Source organism: Danio rerio, chromosome 3 (genome assembly GCF_052040795.2).
Source record: "Danio rerio strain M-AB ecotype USA chromosome 3, GRCz13ab, whole genome shotgun sequence".
NCBI lineage: Eukaryota > Metazoa > Chordata > Actinopteri > Cypriniformes > Danionidae > Danio > Danio rerio.
The window spans coordinates 9,849,513-9,869,934 of record NC_141023.1 but is presented as its reverse complement, the minus strand read 5'-3'; the positions used below and the strand labels follow the sequence as shown (position 1 = coordinate 9,869,934).

The following is a 20,422-nucleotide window of genomic DNA, read 5'->3' as shown; positions in this document are numbered from 1 at the left end:
TTTGGAACGAACTCCTCATCAGCATTAGGAATGCTGCCTCTCTGGACTATTTTAAGAAACTTCTTAAGATTCACCTTTTTAGCATTGCTTTTAAGTTAGGATGATCATTTTGTTTAACTTTTTATTTCTATCATATGGTTCATATTTTTATTGTTTTATTGTATCTTCTATTGTTGTGCTGTTTCGCTTGCCTTGTGTTCTAGTGTGTTGCCTGTAGCGCTTTGAGTATAAGAAAAACACATTACAAATAAAATGTATTATTATTATTATTATTATTATTATTATTATTATTATTATCTTCTTGGTGCTTTTGACCAGTCCTTGTGATTGTGCATGCTAAATTCACTTTAGCTTTTGATTTATTCTTAATTATCAGTATTTTTATTTATAGTTTATTTATTTGTTTATTTATTTAATCACTTATTTACTTATTTAGCTATTTTTAATTTACTTTAATTACTCTAAATAATGTATTAATGCACACACATTATTTTAAATTATTTCTGATAGTATTCCAAATGTAGGAATAATAATTTTTAATTAGAAATATAATATGTCACCACAACCAGCTTTTTAATCCTAACCTGTTAAGTAGTATAAACATGTATTTCTTGCTTTGTACTTATTTTATTATAACCTCAAAACCCCGATTAATAGCTTAAATGTCACTTTAGGTACTGGTTGCTGTTCCTTTCCTCAAATTATATTTAGCACAAATGCCACATGGACAACTCACTAAGCACTACATTAAATAAGAAGTCCAATCTCCTTGCTGTTTAATTTTTACTAAGTACCTAATTTCTTTCCTGTTTCATAAATTTTCTCCAGTGCTGTTTGTGTCAGATTCTTTGTTTTATCAATGCTAAATTTCAGTCATCCCTAAAAGTAATTATGTGTTTTCTACCCTTTAACTGAGCTAGAGCTATAAGATAATTAAATCAACTATGTTGTAACAAACTACTGTTCATCATAAGATTTTTAGACACATCAATATATAAATAGTTTTTTCCAGCAATAGTAAATACTAATAGGTACCCTCTTTTGCTAATTACCTAAAATTGGCTGAACGGAAACTAATTACTTAACAACATTTGACATCAGGAGAAATATTTGTTCATAAAATGTAGGAACTTCAGTTGGAAAATTTTCTCTCATTGATTGTTCTTATATGTTCTGCTTTTTACCTGCTTTGATGCAGCATAATTAAAGTATTTATTCAATTTAAATTAAAATTTTATTAATTGTATCCACAGCCATACCTGACTTGAAATATATTTCAAATAGAAATATCCAACGACTAACTTCATTTTATAATCATTAGGTGTTAATACTCCTACTCTCAATAAAAACTTCAATATTGTTTTTATACCTATTTCAGCTTTTTTCCTTCTTTTCTCTGCAGATGTGCATCTGGCTTAAATTTAACCCTCACTGTACTGTTTATTTTTCTAACTCTAAATCCAAGTCCTGCAATGATAATAAGTCTTTAAGTATTAACTGTACTTCTTTAAATCATGTTTGTTGTATTTATTTTTTCTCTAAATTTCTCTTGATTAATATTTACTTCCTATCTACTTGATTGTCTACACATCTTTATCTTTAAGTTAACAGAAAAATCACTAAATCTATCTGGTCTGTTTTGTTTTACTCATTAGTCCTCAAATTTGTTCCCATTTTTTTACTTGTATGGCTATATATGAAACAAAATCTATTATATTAACCCCCCCTTTTCCTGAAAATCATCTCTTACACTTAGAGATTCTCACTGTTGACTTATTTTCATGTGCTGTTCTTTTTCTCTTTAGTTATTTTTTCCTTGTATTAATTTTCTAAATCTAAATCTCTTTCAGTATCAAACATTTGTATAGACAAATTCTTCTTTTTACTAGCCCTGCTCTAGAAATGTTTAACTCAATCTATTTTCCCCATTATTAATTGTCTTAATTACATCTTCTATCTGTTATAACAAATATATATTTTCTTTTTATTCTATAATCCTTATTTAAATTAAATTCCTTTTACTAAATGTGAAGTTGTAATTCGTATAATAACTTTTTATTAAAGAATAACTAATTGACAGAAGTCTGATTTGATACAAGAAAGGGTACACTTTTGTTTAAATTTGCAATGTACTTGATTTGGATCATAGTACTATCTGGCCAGACTGCGGTAGCCCACTCCAGGGCTTTTTCAGATAGTAATGAGCAAACAAAAGCGATCTTGCTGTTCTCATCAGTAAACATCAGTAAACATCTTGTGCGACAAACAGCTTGCACAGAAGCAAAAAACCTTTACATTTAGAGGGGTTACCATAGAATTTGTCAGGGAAAGCCAGCTGGGGACTGGGATGATGAGGAGCAAAGGTTACTGGAGGTTGATGTGTCGAGTAATTGGCGGTGGGTTGCGCTGGGGTCGCAACTTTCAAATTTCGCATGGTACTCACAAGTTCCTCCGTTAGCTGGGTGAGATGAGCAAGCTGTTGTTGGTGAGTCGCTAGTACTTGAGCTTGGGTTGTGAGTTCATTGGAAAGGACCTGCAGGGCTGCGGGATCCATGTCTGGCAAAGTCTTCTGTAACGAAGTGGCTGACACAGAGGGATCCATTTGCAGTATTTTTATTAAACACAGTTTAATAAACAATAGCACACAGATGTTGTGTGTGCGCAAACTCAAATCAACCACAGTAGTATGTAGTCATTGGGCTGGCGGCTGGTAAACACAGGATAAATATGCAGGCATAGGTCAGGCAGGTGGCTAGAATCAGAGTCGGTATACAGGCTGGATATCAAGGCAGGCGGCAGGCAAGACAGGGTCAGAATCAGAAGCAGGATCACAACGGGAAGGCAGGCAAGGATGAGAACGCTCAGTAGTGTTGGTCGGGGCAGAACAAGATTTCGCAATGAGGTGTATGTGAGTGCTGCTTATATGTGTGTGGTGATTGATTGTGGGATGTGATTCAGGTTTGTCTGCATTCACTGTATGTGGATGACGTAATGTCAATAGTCCAGTGATGGTGACCTCTGCTGGCCAACGAGGGGAATGACTGGGACAGAGTCGGTGACAATCACCCTCTTGTTTCCCCTTATTTCTCTCATGTGTTTGTTATATATTTAATTAAAAATTCCCTTATTGTTTAAAAAGGAGCTATAGTTTGTGGAGACTTTATTCTGTTTTATCTGTACTGTAAATCTTTTGTTTTTATAAAAAAAAAAAAATTTTGATGACGCCATGTGATCAATTATCATGACTGCTGCAACTTTAAGCCCCTAAGTGTCCAGCTGTCTGGCTTGAAGGCTTTGTTTTCAACTCCGCCCCCGCCTGTGCTCAGCTAATGTTGTTGATCAGCGGCTGCAGCCATGGTTCAAGTCGAACGCATCTAATATTAAATGAAAAATGTGGGCGTGGCTTGTTTTTTCTACTCCAAGCTGATTGGATAGTAAAGTAGGCATTTTATTCAGAAAGATGGGGAAACGGGCCATTAGAAGAGTTCTTACAACCTGTGAGATATCAATTAAACCTAGATCAATTATAGTAGCATTTTTTGACACTGTATGACAATAATTTATATTTTTACAGTAAAAAATAATACTCGGTACAACTACTGTTTTTATGTTACTGTGACAGTTGGGTTTTTGGTTGGGATGAGGGTAGACATTAATAAAATACAATAAATGGGAAATTTTATAAATAAAATAAATAATTCTTGTTAACTTCCGGCTGCAACCATATCTGATCTAGCAACAACCCATTTCAGACACTGATACTTTGTGAAGTATTGCCAGTTTACCTGCCTTACCGAGCGTTGTACCAAGGGACTTTCATTTGCTCTATTTTGGACTGACTGTTGTTGCCTTGACCCATTGCTTGCTGTTACGCCCCGTGTGGCTCGGAGAATGAAAAAGGGCTTAACATAATTATGACAACCCAATATTTTAAGAATTCCTCTGAGATGTTAACTGCTATGAATCAACACAGACAACGACGTGGCAAAAAAACTGGTTCGCTTTATTACAATAAAGATAAAGAAGTGAATATTTAAATCACCCAAAGTATATTTACAAATATGTACAATAAATGCAAAAAGTAAACAAAAATACCTGATGGAGGGAAGGAGAATAAGCGGTGCCAAATCAAAGAAAATAACAAATTAAACACCCGCTAACTAATCCCTCCCCCACCTCTAAATAACTAAAGAGAAATATGTAAATAAGAAAAAAAACATCTTCAGCGTCACATGCCCCTTACTCAACTGCACTGACTGGAACAAACATACATATGGTAGCACCCGCCTCTAACCTAGTGGAATAACAAAAAAAATCTGCTACGTGTGTGTAAAATGTAAGTCACGTGACATACTTCCCTTCACTTCCCTCTAGGTTTTTTTAAATCACAAAACTCTCTTTAAAGCGAACCCGAGCACAAGATAGGCACCAAAAGTTACAAAAACACAGCAGCAACAAGCAACATGGATCCCCCTCTCATCTGGGCTGAGTCATCACTGGAGCGTTTAAATAACACCCATCCTCTTCTGATTGGTCCACTCTGGAGAACTCTGCCAACCAATCGGAACACCTAGATTTTAGAAGTATAGGAGACAGCAAATAGAAACAGAGAGGGGAGGAGGGAACAACAGAGCAACACCCCCAGGCATGTAACACTTGCCTTATTACTTGTGTCTGTTGGATTTCCCTTTTGTTTGTTGAAAGATCTGGACTGCTCACCTGTTATTGACCCTCTACCTGTATACGCGTTTATGTATCTGTGCAAGAACTTTATTAAACCTCCGCAAATGGATTCTAATTCTGCATCAGTCTCCTCATTACTTAACCACAGGGCGTGGTTAAGTATGTCAGCCACGCCCAATACCTAAGATGTACGTAATCTGACAATTTAGCTAAAAAAGTGCATTTTCAGATCTCAATTAAACATTACAAAGCGCAAGCCATTTTTTAATGACGTGCACAGATGAAATGATTACCACAAAACTAGCAATGTGAGCTCACAAAATCAATATGGTTAGTTTTGATTTCATAGGGACTTTAATAAAGGCAAATCAATAAAAAAGTGTGACAGTATCATTGAAGGTTGAAGGGAGCTGTATAATTGCACAAACAGGGAAGACAGGGCATAGTCAAGGTACTTTGTCAATTGTGTTTAAGCTTTGAAAACAAGATGAAAATACTACACAAATTGTATAACATGTTGACCCTTTTTGTTGACCCTTCATAAATTGTCTTTAGTTCATTACAAAATATTTAAGTCGCTTCAACTTTTAAGCTGCTTTTCTAGACTAGTCAATCATTAAATATATGAAATCTTTTTTTATGGTCCTGCCATGTTAAATACCAACATCCAATATTTTGCATCATTTGAATTCCAGTGTATTTTATTTTTCAGTTTTCTTTGTTGAGGAACCTCTAAATATTTTTTTTTTTACATGGGATCTTCAGTGGTTTTGCCCTGCCGTGTTGACAGACACAAATTAAAGAAAATACAGAAGGTAAAATGGAGAAGAAAAAACACCAAGGCTCTGGTTTTTCTGTATCAAGATGGTGAAAGTCAAGTAAAGAAACAACATGAAGATTATAATTTTAGAGCTAATTTCTTTACTGAGGAGATTCAACATGGAAACTTCTCCCTCCATCTGGACAATCTAAGAGCTGAAGATGCTGGGGAATACACATGTACAGTTTACAGTAACTGGTTTGCAGTGACCAGAGCAGCAGAGATAAAACTAGCACCCTGTAAGTAAATCGATACATGAAACAAATTGAATCTTTTCTAGTGCTAGATGGCACATCATATTCAATGATGTAGGAGCAGCAGAAAATTAATGGTTAAAGGCTTACAGGAATATCAATTCATCAGACACTGAAACATTCAGAAATTAGATGTGTTGATTGCTTGATAACTAATATGAAAGCACATATGCATGTAAATTGCTATCCAATTTCTCAAATCAACAATCAGAAAATACCTCTCATGCAGATGGTGCTGATGAAGCTACAGTGGGCTTTTGGTGGTATTTAATCGATAACTTAATTGATGATGCATGTAATTAGTTAATTGTACAATAGTGAAAGTTTTGCAATGTGAGAAGTTTTCATGTTAGAAACATTGTCTCTGTTCCTTTAAAGGGTTCATAGTGAATGGTTCCTCTGATCCTCAGACAGTTCCTCTGGGAGGTTCAGTGGTTTTGCACTGTCAAGTTGACACATACTTGTTTCAGAGAAACATAAAAGTGGAATGGAGAAGATCAGACTCAGAGACTTGTTCATCTGTATCAAGATGGTGAGAGTCGACCAAAGAAACAGCACAGAGATTATCATCAAAGAGCTCATTTCATTGTGGAGGAAATTAAATATGGAAACTTTTCTCTCCATCTGGACAATCTGAGAGCTGAAGATGAAGGAGAATAAAGGTGTAGAGTTTACAGTGACCAGAATTGTGTGTATTCAACAGAAGCAAACATTGAGTTACTGGGTGTAGTTTGTTGATATGAAAAATGGAGACAGTTATCAGGAACAATAGATTTACTTTATTTTAGCTTTCACGTGCTTGGCTGCTCACAACATCACTAACTTGTACAACCACCCAGATAGGGAAACTGTGTTCATCCGAGCACCGGAAAGACCATATATGAACATAGCAGTTATCTACATCCCCTTTCTTTAGTTTTTTGTTCTCCCTCTAAGAGAATACTTTTACAACTTTACAAATGTCTTGGTAACTTATAGAAATAGCAAAACTTGGATTGCAACTGAAAATAACAATACTTTATCAGAATTACTCTCTGCAACAATATGTTCTTTATGTTGAATTATTAACAACATTTAGTCAACGTACTTTGGATTAGGCTTTGAAACCCGACCATATCTAGTACGATAAGGCAACTTTTGATCAGCTGGCTCAGGTGGAATGTTCTCTTCCATACGCACAGCATCTTTAGGTGGGCTGTTGCTGTCTGGGACAGAATGGAGTTGTGACAACAAGTCCTCCAGATCGGCCTGTCTGCAGTGTGGAAGTGGTTCTTTTACAGGAAGCAGATGTCAACGATTTCTCCTGTACTCTTTGCCATCGGACTCCACAATATACGATCTGGGCTTGGCAAGAGGGGTTCTAACAACTCCAATTTTGTCGTGTCCTTTTGTTGTTTGCATCCTGACTACTTGGGATTCATGTAGTGGGGAGAGCGGCTTGCTCTTTTTGTCGTAGGACATTTTTTGCATTTGTCTCTTTTTTGAAAGTTGTGTTTTTACCTTCACTGTGTCCTTCGTCTTGGTTTCAGCATCTGTTTGCTGATTGGCAAATTGGTACGCGTTACCCTGGAAATCAGTCTCTGTGCTTGTGAACCCAGTATCTTATCCTGAGGAATGTTGCGGATGTTTAGCAAATTCAAATACAAGTCCGTCCCATCCCTCTTGGTAGTTTCAAGCAGGCGCTTCGCACTACGAACAGCTCTCTCTGCGAGGCCAGTCGCCTGAGGGTTTTCAGGACTAGTGATGTGACAAAAGTACCATGAACTCGCAAAGTCTCTGAAAATCTGGCTTGTGAACTGCGTGCCATTATCGGTGATAAGCTTTTGGGGAATGCCATGCACAGAGAAGTGCCTTTTTAATTTGCTAATGATGTTTTGTGAGGATATGTTTTTAAGTGAATTTATCTCAAACCAGCCAAAGTATGAATCTACTAGCACTAGGTACTGTTGGCTGTTCCAGTCAAATAGGTCAGTGGCAACAACAGACCAAGGCAGTTCTGGTATTTCGTGTAGGTGCAATGGCTCTTTTTGTTGATGGGGCTTCAGAGCATTGCATATGCTGCAGGACTGTACAAAATTGTCAATGTCCTGCGTTATAGTCAACCAGAAAACAGCATCGCGTGCTCTGCGTTTGGTCGCTTCCGCTCCTGCATGGCCTTTGTGCAAAATCTGCAAATATTCACTCTGCAGGCTGTGAGGAACTATAACTCTTATTCCCTTTGTGATGATTCCATCCCCAACACTGAGCTCATCCCTAAAAGGAAAGAAGGGTTTCAATTGCACTGGAACACTGAATTTTTCTTGGCCAACCATGCTTAATGGTGTTACATAGAATTTGCAGAGAGCTGTCTTTTTCAGTGTGTTCTTTGAGCTCTTGTAGCCGGTTGACTGAAATCATCTGAACAGCCAAGACATCAAACTCCTCCTCATCATTTTTTGTTGTCACCTTTCTGGGAGCACGTGACAGAGTGTCACCCAAGTAAAGCTGTTTTCCTTTTTTGTAGGTAAGGGTCAAATCGAACTTGTGCAGCTTCAGTATCATTCGCTGTAGTCGTGCTGGAGCTAATTGTAGAGGTTTGTTCAGAATTGTAACAAGGGGCTGATGGTCTGTTTCCACCAAAACCGTAGATATAATCGTAGAACTTTTGACAGGCAAAGACCACAGCCAATAGCTCTTTCTCGATTTGTGCATATCTCATTTCAGTCTCAGTGAGAGTGCGTGAGGCATAGCTAATAGGCTGATCATCCTGTAGACATGCTGCGCCCAATCCATATTGAGAAGCATCACACGTGATAGTTACAGGTTTGCTTACATCAAAGTACCTCAGCACTGGTGGAAATGTGATGCACTTTTTTAGCATGTTAAATGCCTCCTGCTGTTGATGCGACCAGCACCAAGCTACGTCCCTGTGGAGCAGCTGTCGTAGTGGTGTTGCCAGTTCACTCAAATTTGGAATGAATATGCAGAGGTAGTTAGCCATGCCCAAAAAACGTTGCAAAGCAGCTTTGTCACTTGGTGGTTGCATTTCTGTTATGGCCTGTATTTTGGCTGGGTCTGGTTTTAGTCCTTGTTCTGTGAACAGATGGCCCACATAACTGACTTCTCTGAGCTTGAACTTACACTTCTGTGGGTTGAGTTTTAGATTCACCTGCCGTGCCCTGTTTAGAACCTTCTTTAAGTTTTCATCATGCTCTTTCTCCCCTTTTCCTCCGACGATGATGTCATCTACAATTATGGCACATGGAAATCCTGCAAAGATCTGTTCCATTGCCCTCTGGAACACCTCAGATACCGAATTACTGCCGAAATGTGCCAGAATAAGCTTTTAACATCAAGCACTGAAAAGACATTGGCATTGGACATTTGTGAAGCTACCTCTTCTACTGTGCACATGGGATGGTGAGGGCGCATGAGGGCTTCGTTTAGATCCCGTGGATCTATGCATAAACGAATCTTGTCAGTGTCTTTCTTATGTGTGGCAACCATTAAGGACACCCACTGTATGTGCTCTGAAATGGGTGTTATTACCCCCAGCTTTGTCATGTTTTTTAATTCAGCTTCCACTTTATCCCGCATCGCCACAGGTATTCGGCGAGGGGGGCGGACTACAGGAGTAATGTCCGGGTTAATCTTCATCGAATATGTCACAGGTAAGGTGCCTAGCTTATCATCAAAGAGGTCAGCATATTCTGTAAATATTTCTTGTGGCAAATTTGGATTTTTGTTGAGATCAATTCCATGCACTTCTTCCTTAAGGGATATCAAGTCCATTTTTAAACAGTCTGGCAGGCCCAACAATGATTTGACATTTTTATCAACAACGTGAAACTCCAACATATGTGATTTTTGTTTGTTAGTCCAGCATTGCATCATCACCGTTCCTTGTGTTTGAATCACAGTGCCTCCATAAGCCACTAATGTTGTTTTTGACTTTTTCTGGATTTTCTCATCAATTCTCAGTGTTTGGTATGTCTCAGTTGAGATGACATTACACTTTGCTCCGGTGTCAATTTTAAGCTCAAGTGGCTTGCCATTTACTGTCAGGCTGCAATGTATTTATTGCTTGTTTATCCTGTTATGACAACTGCATCTATTTCACTGGCACCCAGACACATTCCATCGATATGAAATGACTCTTCGCTACTGTCTGTGTTTGCGTCAGTGATTTGATGAATGGATTTGAAATTGTCGTAGGACGCAGATTTGCATTGGGACATGAAATGATTAAACTTTTTTACATCGATGACATTGTTTTCCAAAAGCTTTGCATTGATCACGTTTTGCTGGATGATTTCCACCACAATTTTTACAGTTGACAATGTTCTTTGTCCCACTTATGTGTTTTTGCTGCTGGTGCTCAACTGCCTTTTTTCTCCCCTTTGCATTGAAGTGTATTGCGTCGACGCTCGCAAGCCCGCTACGCGGTGCGGCCAGCACTTTCGTGTGCTGTTCGGTCAATTCGCTGATTTGGCATATCTTAATCGCTTTTGTAAGCGTCAGATCACTTCCTCTGAGCAGCACTCTTCTCACGCTATCATTGTCTATGCCACACACTAGTCTGTCTTTGATTAATTCGTCTGTAAGGGCACCAAAGTTACACGTTTTTGCTTTATTTCTAAGTGTACTCACATAAGCTTCGATAGTTTCTCCTGGTTTTTGATTCCTGGTATTAAATAAATGTCTCTCCATCGTCACATTTGTCTCCGGATTACACACTTCTCTGAATTTCAGTTTTAAACATTCTGGATCCTCTCTTGACTCCGCTGGCGTGATTACATCTTGACCATTGGCTGCCAGTAATGCTGGAGCGTATGTGAACGAACGCTCTCTCTCGATCGCCTCTGGTCCCGCAAGATTGAGGAGTATGTAGGCTTTGGTTTTTTCTGGCTTATCGCTGTGAGCTGCGGCGATGAATATGTCGAATTCCAATTCGAATTTTCGCCAGTTTTCAGCTATATTGCCGTCGAATATCAGCGGGTCTGGTCGGCGAAATCCCTCGCCCATTATTTTTTCTTTACTTCTGACACCATGTAGTTTGTTGATATGAAAAATGGTGAATTTTTTTTCCCTCTCCGCTGTCGCCACTGCCTCGCATGGTTCAGGATTGGTAGAGCTACGCATCGATGAATTTTCTCTTCAGTGTTTGAACTCTCAGTAATGATTAAATCACACTGAACTGAGCTAAACTGAACTGAACTGAACTTAAACACTAAAACCTGAACCACACTGTTCCAGTTACTATGACCATTTATGTGAAGCTGCTTTGACACAATCTACATTGTAGAGTGCTATACAAATAAAGTGCTATACAAATAAAGCTGAATTGAATTGATTTGAATTGAATATGAACATAGCAGTAATCTACACTGGGTAAGTGAAAACAACTGGGGCCTCATGAACGAAGACTTGCGTGGAAATCATACTAAAACATTGCGTACGCACAAAGCTGTAAATGTGCGTACGCAGAAAAAAAATCAGATGTATGAAACACTGCGTACGCCGAATCTCACGCATATTCTTTTGTACATCCGAATGAACGTGAAACTGAGCGCAACATGCACGAGCACAAAACCCCTCCCTGCCTCCTCCCCCGTATGAATATGCTAATGACTCTACTTATGGCAAAACCCAACAAAAAAGCAAAGGCAAAAGCAAGCAAGAAGAGAAACTTTAAAACAGAATGTGAATTGGAGGTGCTGCTTTCGGAGGTAGACCGGAGAAAAGTGGTGTTATTTGCAAGTTTGTTCTCCAGAATTAACAACAAAAGAAAAAAATAGACAGTTTAGCTGATGTGGTTAACACAGTTGGGTCTGAACATTGCACTGAGTGAATTAAAAAGAAATAGTGTGATTTATAGGTGTAAAATGTTGCAGTACTCACAACAGTCTCAGTGGCGCAGCTCGTAAGTCGCATGTCTACATGCTTTGACATGTTCGAGTATGAATTCGGTTCGAATCCAGCGTCTAATGTACTCTTTTTTTTCTTTATTCCCCCGCTACATATCAGATTTTGCCTACTATTTATAACGAGAAAGACAAGTAGGAATCATTAATAAGTTTGTGCATCATATTTTATTTGCACATTTATTGAATGGAAATGTTTCTGATTCACGCATGCAAATTCATCTTCAGATGGTGCCTTTATAGCAATGTGCGTGCAGTAGATAGCTCAGATTACATTGGGAAAACAGGCGACCGCTGCAAATTGCGCTTTAATGTTTAGCTGGTCATCTGTATGGTATGGAAACCTTATATACCTGCTAGATGAACCCGTCTCATACAGCTGCCATTGCAAGGCTCAGACACTTTGTAGAGAGGAATTTAACACAACTGCCTCTAGGAGTCGCCAATGGAAATAAAACAGACACACACAAAAAATGTGCGTACGCCATAAAGCTGCCGTGAAGCTGCGCACATTCCCACGTTCAGTTCATTGTTAGTAAATCCAAACGTGAGCGATTCTGAGCGTGAAACCTGGCGTACGCAAAGTTTTTGTGCGTACGCAGCGTTGATACATGAGGCCCCTGGACCTGCTGTTTTAGACATGGTCATTATAGTTTTTTTATTTAAAAGTTTATTTACAGTATAAACATTCTATTTCCAAATGTTAACATTATGATCATTTGATTCACTTCAGTATTCAATTTCAGTTTCAAACAAATATTTCTATAGATGTAAATCTAAAAAAGCTTTTAACACAGTAGTTCTTAATTTCAGTCCTCGAGCTCCAGAGCTTTGTATATTTTTATGTCTCTTATTTGGCACACCTGATTCAGAAAATTAACTTGTTAGAAGAGCGCCGTGCATAAACTGTGTTCTGATTGACATGGTCCCCACACAGTGTGCATTACTCCCAACTCCCTTCTGCTTTATTGCTCTCTTCCTGAGCGTGGGAAACTTTTACTTCACTTACAAACTATCATTCACAGATTTGTGCAATGCCACAGCTTGAAGCAGCTTTATACACAGATGATATTTAGTAGAGATGTGTGGATCTGACGTAATATACCCCTGTAAATAATACAGTTAAATTAACATATCGCACACATACACACACACACACACACGCACTATAACAGCCATATAAATTAAACACATATGCTCCTTTCGAAGTGTAATCATGGTGTAATATCCCATTGAGTCATGCATTTCTAGTTTACACTGCAATTTTTTTTCTTAGATGTTTTGTCCTGTTTCTAGTCCAAATATCTAACAAGTCTTAAATCAGTCTAGCATTTTCTAGACAAGCACAAAACTGTCTTGTTTTAAGAAATAATATGACAAAAAGTTTTTAGATTTTCCTTAAAAAGAGCAAAATAATCTGCCAATGGGGTAAGAAAAATAATGTAGTTTAAGTTTTTCCTTTGGACATAAGATAATTCTGCTTATTTTATGGAAAAACTCAATTTTGACATTATTTCTAAAAACCTTACAATCTAAGAAAATGTGAGTGAGAAAAGCATTTATTGCAGTGTAACTGTTATTAAGACACAAAGGTAATGTTTTCTGTTGCAGAAGAATAACAATGAAAAAATACTTCAATAATGTTTAAATAAGCAGAATTTATAAATTCCAAATAAAGTCCTAACTTTTTATTTTATTTTCTATGAAGTCTTTGGTGTTTACTGTTTTCATCACACGCTTGCTCCTCTGGGATCTTCAGTGGTTTTGCCCTGTTATATTGATGAAGCTTTACCAGTGGAGGATCTGGAGGTGGAATAGAGAAGAGCAGACTCAGAGACTCTGATTCATCTGTATCAAGATGGTGAGAGTCGAGCAGAGGTCCAGCAGCAGGATTATCATGATAGAGCTCATTTCTTTACTGAGGAGATTCAACATGGAAACTTCTCCCTCCGTCTGGACAATCTGACAGCTCAAGATGAAGGAGAATACACATGTACAGTTTACAGAAATCAGACACTAGTGTTTTCAGTCAAGAGAAATTTGGTATTGAGATTACTAGGTAAGTCAATAAGGGGAAAAAATCTACTACTATCCACTTTTTTTCTGCATGTGACTAGCTTGTGTAAAATTATTACATTACTGTTTATGTTTCATTATATGTTCCACATCTGGTTTTGAAAATTTCCATTGAAATACATAGTTTTAAGTAAGAATGTGTTACAAATAGTATTTGTAGTGAAAACTAGCTGTTGTAAGATGTGTTCCAGAAGAAGCCAGCAGTGGGTGCTCAACATGGAGTCTGTGTGGATCATTAGTGCCCCAGTATAGTGAGCACTGTCCTATGGATGAGACAGTAAACCAAGATCCTGACTTTCTGTAGTCATTAAACATCCCAGGATGTCCTTTACAAAGAGTAGGGGTGTGTCCCAGGCATTCTGGCCAAACATGTCCACTGTCCATCATGGTCTCCTTATAATCCCTGTATCTACTTATTGGTTCTTCACACTGTCTCCTCTCCCCCAATAAGCTAGTATGTGGTTTGTGGTTCTAGCACAGAATAGCTGCTGTCATGTCATCCAGGTGGAGCTGCACACTAATGTTGGTTAAGGAGTTAAGTGCTAAGAAAATCATTATATATCAAGCATTACTTATTATATTTCAAATAAACATTCAAACAGATTCAATTTTAAACTTGCATGTTCGGGCTCATTGTCTTGTCAAAAAACTTATTTCAGGGGCATTTCCTCTGCTGCACAAAGAGACATTATGTCTTCTAGTATTCTGATGTTTTCAAACTAAATCAAGATACCTGGTCAACAATATAGGGCTATCAGTGTGAGAAACATCCCTATTCCATCATTTCTGCTCTACTTTCACACTTTACAATATTTACAGTGAAGTCTTGAATTTGGGACCTAGTGGTCATTTGATATGTAATACTGTTATAATACTGTTTAGTTGCAAATTCAAAACCATTATATTTTTTTCAACAATGGTGCAATAATGGGAACTTCTTACTGACAGCATAGCTTGTGATTGTAACTGAAGTTTTAGGCAATTTTATGTCATTTTTGATCTGTCTGAAGGTGATTATTGACTGGATCATTGTTATTCTAACTATTTTTCAATCCATTTTAACTGTTGCTCGTTTTTAACATTTTGATGCAACTTTAAGATATTTGAGATTTGTAAGAGTACACCCCTTTTGATGCTTTAACAATTACTTGCTTTCTATATTAATACTATATGCATTACAACCAACCATTTGCGTCGCACAAACATTTATTCATTCATTTTCTTGTCGGCACACACACACTCATACAATATGGACAATTTAGCCAACCCAATTCACCTGTACCGCATGTCTTTGGACTGTGGGGCACCCTGAGAAAACCCACACAAACGCAGGGAGAACTCCTCACAGAAACGACATCTGAGCCGAGGTTCGAACCAGCACAAATATCACTACTGGTAATAACAGTATTCAGGAAGGACATGTAGATACAACACAGGCAGTTTGTTAAAACAACTGTCTTTCCTTGAGATCAAGACTAAATACACATGGATTTATTTTTCAGTCTGATATTTATTCTGCTTCTATTCAAAAGAAGACAAATAGAATGGAAGAGACGTTCTTAATGACTGTAATATATAAAATAAAATTCAGTTTTTATAGTTATGGGTTTTTTATATTTTGCTTTTTTTGTTTTTGTTTTTTTGTTTTTTTACTTTGTACATATATTTAAAGTATTTGTTTGAAAAAAAAATGTGAATCTAATAAGGGAATCAAAGACACACATAAAGTGGGACCATCATTCATTACAACCTTATTTGACCTAACAAAAGTTGTTGTTTTTTCCGCCTCTTTATAGATCCTGTCTTTCAACTTCAGATGATTCTCGTTTTCTGTCCAAATATTCTGATGTTTGTTGCTTTTGTCCTGTGGGGAGTTTCTGAAGGTAAGAGTTTCAATACTAATGGTTTATTATATTTATTATAAAAAATATTTTAATAGTTTACTTATTTTTGAATGTTATTAATATCTGCTTTGGTTGCAGGCTCTCTGTTTGAGTCAGTCTCTTGTTGTGCTCTTTATTTTCTGAGACCTCTCATGTTGCTCTGGGTCGCTCCATATGTCACTGAATTCACAGGTATGAAGCATTTCATTATTTATAGATTAACATTATTTATTCATGTAAAAAGTTATAAATATTATAAATCAATTAGATTTTTACATAAATTATAAAAAGTGTTCTTTATTTTATTACTATTCATGTTTCATTGTTACACAGTATCCTAACTACATGCAATGCTATGACACAATAAAAGCTATATTTCGATGTTGATGTGCATTTTTGTCTTAACCAGCCATAATGGCGACATTTGTATTTTAAAAACAGTTTCTATTTTTGCGATCTCATGGCTAAACAACAGCATAAACTACTATGATAATAATCACCACAGGTGCTGATTATGTGCTTTATAATGTTTTAAATGATTCCAGTATGACTTTGAATACCATTTTGAATGACATTTGCATCCATACTCAAAGCAGCAGTAGATAGTTTTCATCACATCTTAAAAATAAAGTAAATAAAGCAAATAAAGGTAATGCAGCATGACTTTAAAAACTGTGAACTCAATGCTATCCTGCAAAATCAGTCTCTTTGGAAGCTATGTATTTTAAATGTTGTTCATGAGTTTGATATGTATTATTTACATTAAAAAATCTTTCCTTGTCATTGGGAGTGCAGTCCACTATTATGCGCTTCTGAATTTCTGTAGGTACTTAAAAATTTCTGTCGCACAGTATCTGGTGCAGACAGCCAAATTGCTTGTCACTGGAATCTGGTCACATTGCGTGTTAGGACATTAATGCTGTGTTGCTCTTGTGTATTTTTATTATTTGATCTATTTGTTCTCTTTTGCAGGAAACATTAAAACGTTTATGGAATTGTTTAGTTTTAAAGCAGAATATGTGGTTTTCTCAGCTGTGTTTTATTCAGGTAAATATATCCAAATGTCATTCAACTGTTGTTTTATTATTATAATTCATATATATATATACACTGTATATATCAGCAAAAATTAAATATAAGTGATGTAATATTCTGAACAATCTGCAGAGAATGTAAAACAAATCATAAAGCTAATAGTGGGAAGTTTTAGTGTCTGCGTGTGTGCTGAATGTTTATGAGACATATTTTATCATTGCTCTTGTTAACAACACATGCTGTAAAGTATGTGAAATGTTGTCCCAAATATTCAGTTCTTTTTTTATTGGTGTATATACAAGACCACAATATTTAGAGAATTAATAACGTAATTGCTTGTGGAAACTACTAGACAGACAGGACCAACAAAAGACTAATGCTGCATCCCAATTCGCATACATATACTATGCCCTAAAAGTTTGTACTTTTTTGTGAAAGAAAAATATATATTTTTGAGTGTGTCACAGAAGAGTATGCATACCTGTCAATATTGGAATGTCAAAATAAGGGATATGCCCACCATAATAAGCCCCCTCCCCCCCTTCTTTAAAAAAATCCCCAAATTATTAAATATGTAAATAATTTTTCATTAGCTGTTTCATTGTAAATAAACAGTTAAATGGTCAGTAATATGTTTTAATATTAATATTTACTAAAGAAAAATATATACATTAGCAGCAAATACATTAGCAAACAACTGTCAATCATCCACATATCATCCACATTTCTTTCATATTTAATTTCCCTACCTTATTAGAAAAGCAGCAGCAGGTTAATCTTCCATTCACGAGTCTTTCATGCGGAAAAATATCCTAAAGTCTTTGGATAATTATGCATTCGGATGTTAATGTCCAAACACGTCTTTAAATAAGTTCAGTTTTGTTGTTGCAGATGAAATATAACACAAAAAACGAGATTCAAATATTTTCCAGTGGGCTAGATATTAATTAACAGTCATACAAACATCTTTATCGAAGCCTCTCTACTTGACGGTTGGTCTTGCGCATCTGCCATGTTTGTAGTTTGATACTGCACTAAAACTGTACTCAAGGAAGAGTAAAAGTACACATTTTTAAAACTACTTAGTAAATTACAATTCCTGAGAAAAACTACTCAATTACAGTAATTTGAGTATTTGTAATTAGTTACTTTACACCACTGGTCGGATGTAATCTGATGAGGTTTCTTTAAAGTCCCCAAGAAATCAAAACTAACAATATTGATTTTGTTAGCTCACATTGCTAGTTTTGTGGTGAACAATTAATCTGTGTATGTCTCTAAGGGGAAAAAAGTGTTTGCCCATCTAATCTTTATTTGAAATCTGAAAATGCATTTTATGTTTGTTTTCATTTAAATCAGATTATGTATATTTTAGGAATTGGACGTTAGTTACACGAGTTTCACTAATGATCAGAATCAAATATAACAGCCTACATTTAAAGTCCTGTAATATTGTAAATACACTGTCTCCTATGTAAGTTGAGAAGAGTTTTGACATGTATACCTTTTCTGTCTTCCAGTACTGTTTAAATCTGTCTTCGACAAAGGTCTGAGTTATGCAGGATTTGAAAGTGTCGTGATTATAGTCCTCTTTGTGACTGTGCTTCTGTTCAACCTCATCTTCTTTATTTTCTGTAAGTATTTCAACGTAATCCTGTCAGTCAGTTTCACACTGTGCTTTTCTCTTTGTGAACATCTGCTTCTAAAGATATAACTAAACATCTAAAGATATAAGGATCATTGGTAATAAACTGTATAGTTAATACAAGTATAGTTAACTTGAAAAAATGCAAGGAATTTATCGAGAAAACAAAAGTGTGCATGTTCAACCCACATATCATACTCATATTTGATTGTCTCAAACAAAAGTCCCAACATTTTTAATAACATGATAAAATATAATGTGTGAGAGAGCGAGTCAGAGGAAGACAAATAATATATGTAAGGTATTATGTGTGTTTGTGTATGTGTGAGAGCGTTGTTCATCTTCACCACATTAATACTGAACCAGATGACTTGTAATATTATCAGCACCCATTTATTACCTCGGAGAAACAGCAAAATACCCCAATTACAAAAGAAACCAGTTTAAATTAATTATTGATGTCAGTAAAATTTCATATTTTCTTTAATTTAGGTTAAAATGTGTATGTATTGACTAAGGAACAAGTATCAGGATTTTATATAGTTGAAATGATGTGGCTAAACAATATGATAAATATCGACTATTTACGGTATTTCACAATGACACACACACACACACACACACACACACACACACATATACACACACACACACACACATTGTAAACCGAGCTTCTGCACATTCACTTGTTGTGAGTAATTACATTTTCCAAAATGTAGATAAAATTAGTGTTTTTATTTAATAATTTCTGTGTTTTGTTTTTAATGGGTTAAATAATTAGTGGCTATCATGTCTGTATAATTTTTTGACCAAGTATAGTGACTTTTGTATTTAAAATTATGAAAACTCCATTTTCATTTCAAATGGTGATGACATTCTGTAAACCTTGTGTCCAAAAAAAAGATCAGAAAAAAAGTTCATAAAATTAGTTCTATGTAATTGTTATCATGACATGAAATTCTAAATCAAAAACATTATTGTTTCATATTCAGTTTTGGATAAAATCATTGAGAAATTAAGCCAGAGGATACAGAATATATTCGATGTTCTGGCTGGTATCAGCTTTGATGTTCTGCCTTCACTTCAGTTTATCCTCCTGTTCTTTGCCTTTGGATCTGCAGGAGCAGGTAAATTTACTGAATTATTAAAAGTAATTCATGAGACATATTGCATACTATACTAATATACATTTTTGTTGTTTTTCCAAAAAAAAAAAAAAAAATTAAAGCGATGTTTTAAATTCAAGTCAATTAATAAACTATTAATGCATCACAGATGAAAAATATATGAATAACTAAATTTAAGTTGTTGCATGTCAAATGTTTTTATTGTATAGGAAAGTAACTTGAAGACTACAGTAAATTAACATGCAACATTACCAATAATGTCCATGTTTTTCTGATATTGTTAAAAGACACACTTTGCTTCTCCATAAAGTAAATCAATAAATGTCAAGAACAGTTTAAAGCTTTGGTTCATAATCTTAACAGACCTCTATCTTAACATTCAAAATCCTTAATGAAACATGAGTGATTATTACCTCCTAAAATAACACGAGAAGATGGTAAGAATTACATTTTAAATAAAAATAACATAAATACATTAACAACAATGGTCAGACTTTAAATTAACAAAAACTGATCAGTTTATTGAGTTAAAATGTTATCTACATGTTTTCTAACATTCAGAATTTATCTTCTTTAGGCTTTTAGAATGCACAAAATATTTTTTAATGTATTTTTAATAATGACAATAATAACATTTCTATTGTTTTAACCCAGTTTATGGTCTGAACAAGAGCTTTAGTTTGCTTATGCTGTATTGTCCCAGAGAGTTTCCTTCAGCAATTTATACTTAATTTCTTATAATTTCTGTCAGGACTTACATTGTAAATTCTGCTAAATTGTGCACAGAAAACAAAATCAAGATTGCATGCTGCAACTCTGTAAGACTATTGCTAACTTTGCTTTAAACAGGACAAAGCCACTTCAGTGATTATTAAAATAATATTGTCTGGAGTTTGGTTTATCATCAAACTGGTGTCTGTTTTATTCCTACCGCCGTCTGGCGATCTCTCATGTATATTTTCTGAACACAGTTTGTGAACCACTGACTTAAACTAC

General features: G+C 35.8%; 1 protein-coding gene and 1 long non-coding RNA gene across 6 annotated transcripts in view; one reads left to right on the top strand and one right to left on the bottom strand.

The window, feature by feature from the left end:
- Nucleotides 1-20,422, bottom strand: part of LOC141381140 (uncharacterized) — a 686,936-nt gene that overhangs the window by 377,689 nt on the left and 288,825 nt on the right. The gene's annotated exons all lie outside the window — the stretch shown is intronic.
- LOC564237 (uncharacterized) overlaps nt 1-20,422 on the top strand; it is a 130,319-nt gene that overhangs the window by 87,540 nt on the left and 22,357 nt on the right. For 4 of the 5 annotated variants that reach the window (XM_087243898.1, XM_087243899.1, XM_087243903.1 and 1 more), the window contains 5 exons: nt 15,533-15,619; nt 15,719-15,811; nt 16,592-16,666; nt 18,175-18,288; nt 19,292-19,426. In XM_087243898.1, coding sequence (XP_087100024.1) covers nt 15,533-15,619; nt 15,719-15,811; nt 16,592-16,666; nt 18,175-18,288; nt 19,292-19,426 — 504 coding nt within the window. The remainder of the gene's footprint in view (nt 1-15,532; nt 15,620-15,718; nt 15,812-16,591; nt 16,667-18,174; nt 18,289-19,291; nt 19,427-20,422) is intronic. The other variant, XR_015480387.1, reaches the window with a different exon arrangement.